This window comes from Rhinoderma darwinii, chromosome 8 (genome assembly GCF_050947455.1).
Source record: "Rhinoderma darwinii isolate aRhiDar2 chromosome 8, aRhiDar2.hap1, whole genome shotgun sequence".
Lineage (NCBI taxonomy): Eukaryota > Metazoa > Chordata > Amphibia > Anura > Rhinodermatidae > Rhinoderma > Rhinoderma darwinii.
Genome location: NC_134694.1, coordinates 15,849,797 through 15,857,730, shown reverse-complemented (window position 1 = coordinate 15,857,730; position 7,934 = coordinate 15,849,797). Strand labels below are relative to the sequence as shown.

The following is a 7,934-nucleotide window of genomic DNA, read 5'->3' as shown; positions in this document are numbered from 1 at the left end:
AGTGAAATGTGAGTGTTGCTAGGATACCAATCGTCAGCGCCAAATTTTTAATGTATGTGTACTATTTTGTGTCTCAGCGGGTGTTAACCCCGGATCTTTGTCTTATTTATATAACTAACATCTGTTCAACTTGATGCCACTGAATCAGATGCGACATACATAGCTTCGCCCTCCATTACTGATGAAGACCCTATCCTATAAGTAAGAGTGACCCCATAACCGTGTCAGAGTGCCATAATAGTGCCATCTGTAGCACCCTAAGGGTAAATTCACGTAGCGTAAATACTGTGGATTCCGTGCGGGAAATCCGCAGCATGATACAGTAGCAGCAAAGTGGATGAAATTTGAACAAATCTCATCCACGTGCTGTGTAAATGAGTGGAAAAACCGCTCAGAATTTGACCTGCGTTGCAGTATTTTAATTGCATTCGCGTAATCGCTGCTTTTGTGTTGCGGGTTTTCCCCATTGAATTCAATGGGGAGTTAAAACACGCAACAAAAAGATGTTTCATTTTTTTGCGGCGGAAAAGCTGCAATTCCGTTGCAAAAAAAACAACTCAGAAAAAAAAAAAAAAAGCCTATACTTACCCCATTCTCTCTACTTCTCTGTCCAGACCGGCCTCTTGAGATGATGTTTCATCCTATGTGACCGCTGCAGCGGTCACATGGGACAAAACGTCATCCCAGGAGGAGTGTGTGATTTATTTATTTATTTTTTAAACGTGCTGTTTTTCACAACGGACATTCCAGCCGAAAAACGGCACCAGAATTTGGTGCGGTTTTTCGTCCAGAATGAATGCGTCCGCCAGCACGAATACGGTACCTTTACACAGCATATCCGCTCTGTGTGAACATAGCCTAACACCAAAAAAAACCAAAACAAATAAAACACATCCCTTCTCCTCATTTAAGCATTTCTGACGCCCTGCCAGGAAGACTTGTCAGCGTCTCACTTATCACGTCCTCTCCCGGTGCTGATCTTTATCAGCATAGATCAGCCCTGGAGATTTATCCTGCGGAGTGGTCAATGGCAGATCGCTCTTACAGACTCCTTTTTTGTGGGAGATTTGTCTTCCTAGCTTTATTAGGGAAGGGTTGGCAAGTATGAGGTTCATACATATAGGTGTCTACTGACTGGTGAACCGTACCCCCTATTTTTAATGCGATATATAAAACAAGTGGCAGGGAGAAGTGGAGCAGATGTCCATAGTCGGTTGCAGTTTTCATTTTCCAATGGTTCAATTTTCCTTTGGGAAAATCATTGGTTGCTATGGGCAACTGCTCCACTTTTCCTTTGCACCAGTCTTCATAACTCTCCCCTAATATCTCCCTGATGTTTTTATCGCAGTGCAATGACGTCATCCAGAGCCGCATGACAGCTGTGATGAAATCAGGAAGTGACGGTAGTAGACAGTGTCTGGCGGTGCGGGATCGGTGCACCATTGTACATCCTGATCTACCTGGTTCATGAATACATTGTCAGAATACCTGTGATACACAGACAGATGGAGTAAGGTAAAGGGATGTAACTCCATGCCAATTTATTTTGCCATTTACAATCTGTGGAAAGCTGTACTATATGGGCACTCTAATAGATGCCATTAGTGGTTCTCACCCAGCATCTGTTACCTCTAGTTCTTGCGTAATCTATAATGAAGCGCCTATATGTCTGCATTATTAGATATATAATTATTTACCGCTATCTATTCATGCTTTTTATGTAAGGGTTACTGTCTCCTTCAGTTGTATCCTATGGATAATTCCATACCGCCCTTGTATCTCAATTCTTGTCTCTATATAAATCTGCAAATCTCAATATAAATATAATAAGGCTTTGCATCCTCTACACAGTCCCTATGTCACTGCCACCCCAGGTCCCTCCCCCCACCTGTTTTAAAGGCTCAGCATTCAATCTGTGGTAATCCCCTGGCGGAGGGAGGGGAGAGGGAGAAGACTCTGGGTACCCAGCTGGAACTGGGCATTGCTGGGCAGTGAAGACCAAAAAATGGAGAGGAAACCGCCCGCCTATTTACCACCAGGTAAGTAAATCAAACCCGGCTTAGATACACCATAACCCTTACCTACATCACTCTGGTAGAGAGTATCACACTCGGCATTCACATGATTCCTTCACTTACTGGTTATACGTCTGCCATCCACTAATCTCTGTCTTTTCTCCCTGCAGCCTGATGAAGAGGACAGTTCTACAGAATGCAGGGAAAACTATAGGACATGGTTCAGGGCTAAAGAGAGATAGCCCAATGTACCGATAAGAAACGGATGATTGTCTACAGGTCACAGAATCCCCTGATTCCTTTCCTGTGAAGATGTCCAAACCCGAGGAAAACGGGACGGGTAAGACAGGCTGCCAAAAATTGCATTGTTGAGTAGATATTGGCTTCTAACTCCAGGAAATGACTAAAGATTTGTTGTAAGGTAATTTTTTGCTAAAAAGTTTGTAGCTCAGCAATAATAAATTGCTATGCAAGCGTACAGCAAGATTAGGAGTATGTTCCCATAGGCCGGATATGCTGCAGATTTTCCGCAACGGAATGCTTAACGTAGCATTTCCGCTCAGAAGCCGCAGCATACAGTTGGTGGCCGAAATAATAATGCTGTCTGACCTTACAAACTGATCATATCATGTGATTGTATGTGGATCATGTCCCCTATGGCAAGCTATTAAAAATTATATTCAACTTTTTCTTACTTATATCTGTTTATAAGAAAACTGGGTCACAACTTATGGCTACCAATAAAGCCCATAAAGGAGTTGTCATCTAGCTTTTCTGAATGGCGTAAGTATGCAGTTATACATCATCAGCTAAGTCATCACATCGTAATCAAGTCGATTTGGTTTGGGAAAGCTGAGTGACAACCCACATATGTTCTATTGCTGTGGCAATATTGGTTGTCAGACAACTTTACATGTCATTTTTTTTAAAGGGGAAATGCTCTTAAAGGGGTTGTCCAGTCACTGGGGTGATTTTTCATACTGGTGACCTATCCACAGGATAGGTCACCCGTATATAATCGGTGGGGGTCCGACACCTGGACCCCGCACGGATCAGCTGTTCCGGCTGCCTCCGGGTACCGTAAGTTCTGCATTGGTCTGTGTCGGAAGCAGTTGGCTCCATACACTGTATACCGGCCAAGCTGCAGTACTGTAGCTCTACTCCTATTCACCTGAATAGAAACATGGCTGCAGCTGGGCTGCTATTCAGTGATCAGAGCCTTCTGCTTCTGACACCGACCACTACAAAACTTCCGATGCTGGAAGCAGCCAGAACAGCTGATCGGTCTGGGTGTCAGACCCCCACCGATCATATACTAATGACCTATCCTGTGGATAGGTCATCAGTATGAAATACTAACCGTGACCGGACAACCCCTTTAAGATTGTTGAGTGACTACCACTGGCATGTGTCAGTTATCTGCTGATGATAGGAATGAGCTCCTTAAAGGGTTGTTTCCTTCCCATATGCCCTAGAGGCACATATGGATGTAATAGGGGGAGTCCCACACTTGTGCCTCCCTCTGTTAGCTCCTACAAGGATTTCAATGGTCGATGTGGAGCACTTCTTAATTTCTGTAGCACCTAGACCCTACGTTATCAGTTTATCGATGGGTGATAGGGGTTGATCAAATTCCTTAAAGTGGACCATCACTATACCAGACAGTCAATTGTGGTCCTTTAGCCTTGGTCTGAAGAAAGGAAGTGTTCTATTCTACATGGATTGTTCCAGTTTGTCTACTTATATAATCAGATTGTAGCTGTCACTGGAACCCAGTGCATTGTACAAGTCAACCAAAAAGGGGCATGACAACATTATGGAGGCCAAGATGGTAATATACATACATTGTTAATATCTTCTTTTTCTGCAGGCCCTGCCCCTCCGTACTCCAGCGAGGAGGCAGAGCCCTTTATGGAAACGGCGGAGGCAGTGTTGACTTGCTGGCGTTACTCTGTGGATGGAGTGGTGATGAATGGAACCGATACACTCAACTCAACAACCAGCTCTCAAGCCCACAAGAAGCGACTGCATAACAGCAAGCACAAGAACCAAGGAGGCAGCGGCGTTCACCGAAGTCCAAGGGCTCTTTTTTGTTTGAACCTCAACAACCCAATCCGCAGGGCCTGCATCAGTATTGTAGAATGGAAGTATCCTTCAGAAGGTTTTATATCTATCATTATTTCTTGCACTTCTGAGGCTGGAATTTTAGGTAAAAATGGGCAAAGTTAGCAATAGAATACGTTGGTAAATAATTAAAGAATATTTTCCCTTAAAGGGGTAGTTCACTTTGAGCACATTAATGTTATATTTATGTATAATTAAAAGTTATACAATTTTACAATATACTTTCTGTATTAATTCCTCATGGTTTTCAAGATCTCTGCTTGTTGTTATTCAGTATGAACATTTATTGTTTACTTCCATTGGATACAATTCTGTCCATGGTCATGTGAGGAACACACAGGTGCACGGCTTGCTACATGGTCTTGTGATGGACACACAGGTGCACGGCTTGTTACATGGTCTTGTGATGGACACACAGGTGCACGGCTCGCTACATGGTCTTGTGATGGACACACAGGTGCACGGCTTGTTACATGGTCTTGTGATGGACACACAGGTGCACGGCTAGTAACATGATTATGTGATGGACACATAGGTGCACGGCTTGTTACATGGTCTTGTGATGGACACATAGGTGCACGGCTTGTTACATGGTCTTGTGATGGACACACAGGTGCACGGCTTGTTACATGGTCTTGTGATGGACACACAGGTGCACGGCTTGTTACATGGTCTTGTGATGGACACACAGGTGCACGGCTCGTTACATGGTCTTGTGATGGACACACAGGTGCACGGCTCGCTACATGGTCTTGTGATGGACACACAGGTGCACGGCTTGTTACATGGTCTTGTGATGGACACACAGGTGCACGGCTCGCTACATGGTCTTGTGATGGACACACAGGTGCACGGCTTGTTACATGGTCTTGTGATGGCCACACAGGTGCACGGCTTGTTACATGGTCTTGTGATGGACACACAGGTGCACGGCTTGTTACATGGTCTTGTGATGGACACACAGGTGCACGGCTCGTTACATGGTCTTGTGATGGACACACAGGTGCACGGCTCGCTACATGGTCTTGTGATGGACACACAGGTGCACGGCTTGTTACATGGTCTTGTGATGGACACACAGGTGCACGGCTTGTTACATGGTCTTGTGATGGACACACAGGTGCACGGCTTGTTACATGGTCTTGTGATGGACACACAGGTGCACGGCTTGTTACATGGTCTTGTGATGGACACACAGGTGCACGGCTAGTAACATGATTATGTGATGGACACACAGGTGCACGACTTGTTACTTGGTCTTGTACACACAGGTGCACGGCTCGCTACATTGTCTTGTGATGGACACACAGGTGCACGGCTTGTTACATTGTCTTGTGATGGACACACAGGTGCACGGCTTGTTACATGGTCTTGTGATGGACACACAGGTGCACGGCTCGCTACATTGTCTTGTGATGGACACACAGGTGCACGGCTTGTTACATGGTCTTGTGATGGACACACAGGTGCACGGCTTGTTACATGGTCTTGAGATGGACACACAGGTGCACGGCTTGTTACATGGTCTTGTGATGGACACACAGGTGCACGGCTCGCTACATTGTCTTGTGATGGACACACAGGTGCACGGCTTGTTACATGGTCTTGTGATGGACACACAGGTGCACGGCTTGTTACATGGTCTTGAGATGGACACACAGGTGCACTGCTCGTTACAGTAGGTGTATCAGAGCTGTGTCTTCTAATGATCCCAGCACCTGTGTGTCCATCACATGACCATGGACAGAATTGTATCTACAGGAAGTAAACAATGAATGTTCCTACTTAATAACAGCAAGCAGAGATCTTGAAAACTGTGAGGAATTAATACAGAAAGTATATTGGAAAATGTTATAACTTTTAATGATACAAAAAAAAACATTTATTTTCTGAAACCGGACAATCACTTTTTAAAAAAAATACACACCTGTGAATAACTCGATCTCTTAGTTCTATCTGTTTTCTTTGAAAGCTGAGTGACCTCTATATGTCCACCATTACAGCTTCTAGAATGGTACATCTGCCCAGTTATGGAGTGATACATCTCTTCTCCCATATTATTGTGTAACTAGGCACATTGGTCATTCTATATTCTAGGAAGCTGAGTGACAACCTTTTCTGAGTTCTAGTGACTATATTGGTTTTCGTCCATCTTAGGGCCTGTTCACATCAGCGTTGCTTTCCATTGAGGGGTTTCATCTGAGTTTTCCATTGAGGGAACCCCTCAATGGAAAGGCAAACGGAAATCTTAGCTTCCGTTTGCATCACCATTGATCTCAATGGTGACGGAAACTTTGCTAATGGTTTCCGTTTGTCACCGTTGTGAGAGGGTTTTGCTGTTTTGACAGAATCAATAGCGCTGTCGACTGCGCTATTGATTCCGTCAAAAACAACGGAACCCTGTCACAGTGCAGGGAGCCGGGCTCCTAGCATCATAGTTATGTACGACGCTAGGAGTCCCTGCCTCTCCGTGGAACTATTGTCCTGTACTGAAAACATGATTACAGTACGGGACAGTTGTCCGGCAGCGAGGCAGGGACTCCTAGCATCGTATATAACTATGATGCTAGGAGCCCGGCTCCCTGCACTGTGTTCGGTCCGGGACTTGCGGCCGAAATACGTCCGTCAATTACGGACCTAATGACCTCGTGTGAATCCAGCCTTATAGTATTTCTTAGACCCAATAGTACCCTAATAAGACGTTAACCCACAATGTGAACCCAGCCTAAATAGGGTCTCCAAGTCAGACTGTTTAGATCACAGAGCTGTAGAAAGTGCTAGGATTACTTGTACAGATGTGGTATGTTTTCTTTTAAGTGGAGTTAAACTGGTTTTCTCATCATAGACATTTATAACATATCCACAGGATATGCCATATATGTCAGATAGATGCGGGTCCCATGTCTGGGACCTGCAACTATCTCTAGAACGGGGCCCCCTAAACTCCGTTCTACTGCTCTGTTTTGTGGCTGCGGATATATCATAAATTTCTCTAATGGGAAAACCCCTTTAAAGGGAACCTGTCACCAGAATTTCACCTATTGAACTTGACTTACCCCTCACTGGCCGCTGCTTTCAAAAGTTCATTACCGTTATCCCCTCTCCTAAACTCCTCCTCCGACTGTAAATAACGGTCTGCAAACATTTTGCGCCTTTTATCGTAATAATCCGGTGTCCCGTTGTGCGCTCACCCCAGAAGAGGACATCAGTGCACAAGCGCAGAATTTTGTGTGCTGGGGAAGGCGAGGAGCTGTCAATCAAAAGTAAAGAGGCGGGGTAAACTCGGAAAGACTTGAGGAATGAAGATTTGACTCTTTTCAAACGAAGATTTGAATCTTATGCTCATTAGCATACGGCGTGGGAACACTAAAAAGCTGAATACTAAAGCTACAGAGCCGAATAAGAAGATAATTATAGGTTATATAGAAATTATTTTTCATCCACTACCACCTGGTATTGCTGGTTTAATAGGTGAAATGCTGGTGACAGGTTCCCTTTAAGCCTCATTCAGACGAGCGTGTCCAATTTGCTTCCGTAAAGCACGGACCATTTTACTTCCGTTTCTGTGTGACTTCAATGGGCGACATGGTCCGCAAAAATGGAACAGAATAGGTCATGCAGTGAGTTTTTTTGCCGCAGACACGCTCCGTAAAAGAACGCGGATGTGTGAATATCTTCATTGAATTGCATTGGTCAGTATGCTGTCAGTTATTTTAACAGAAATGTGTTAATGTGAATAAGGCCTTAAAATGAAGAAATAAAAAGAACACAGACCAGATGATGTTTAATAGCTTT

The 7,934-nt window shown here is 44.5% G+C and overlaps 1 protein-coding gene across 4 annotated transcripts in view; it reads left to right on the top strand.

The window, feature by feature from the left end:
* CACNA1F (calcium voltage-gated channel subunit alpha1 F) overlaps positions 1 to 7,934 on the top strand; it is an 86,230-nt gene that overhangs the window by 702 nt on the left and 77,594 nt on the right. For all 4 annotated transcript variants that reach the window (XR_012850302.1, XM_075835282.1, XM_075835281.1 and 1 more), the window contains exons 2-5: positions 1,349 to 1,515; positions 1,852 to 2,039; positions 2,186 to 2,355; positions 3,886 to 4,162. Coding sequence is in view for 3 of the 4 variants with exons in the window: in XM_075835282.1 (XP_075691397.1) it covers positions 2,328 to 2,355; positions 3,886 to 4,162 (305 nt within the window). In the remaining variant the exon portion in view is untranslated. The remainder of the gene's footprint in view (positions 1 to 1,348; positions 1,516 to 1,851; positions 2,040 to 2,185; positions 2,356 to 3,885; positions 4,163 to 7,934) is intronic.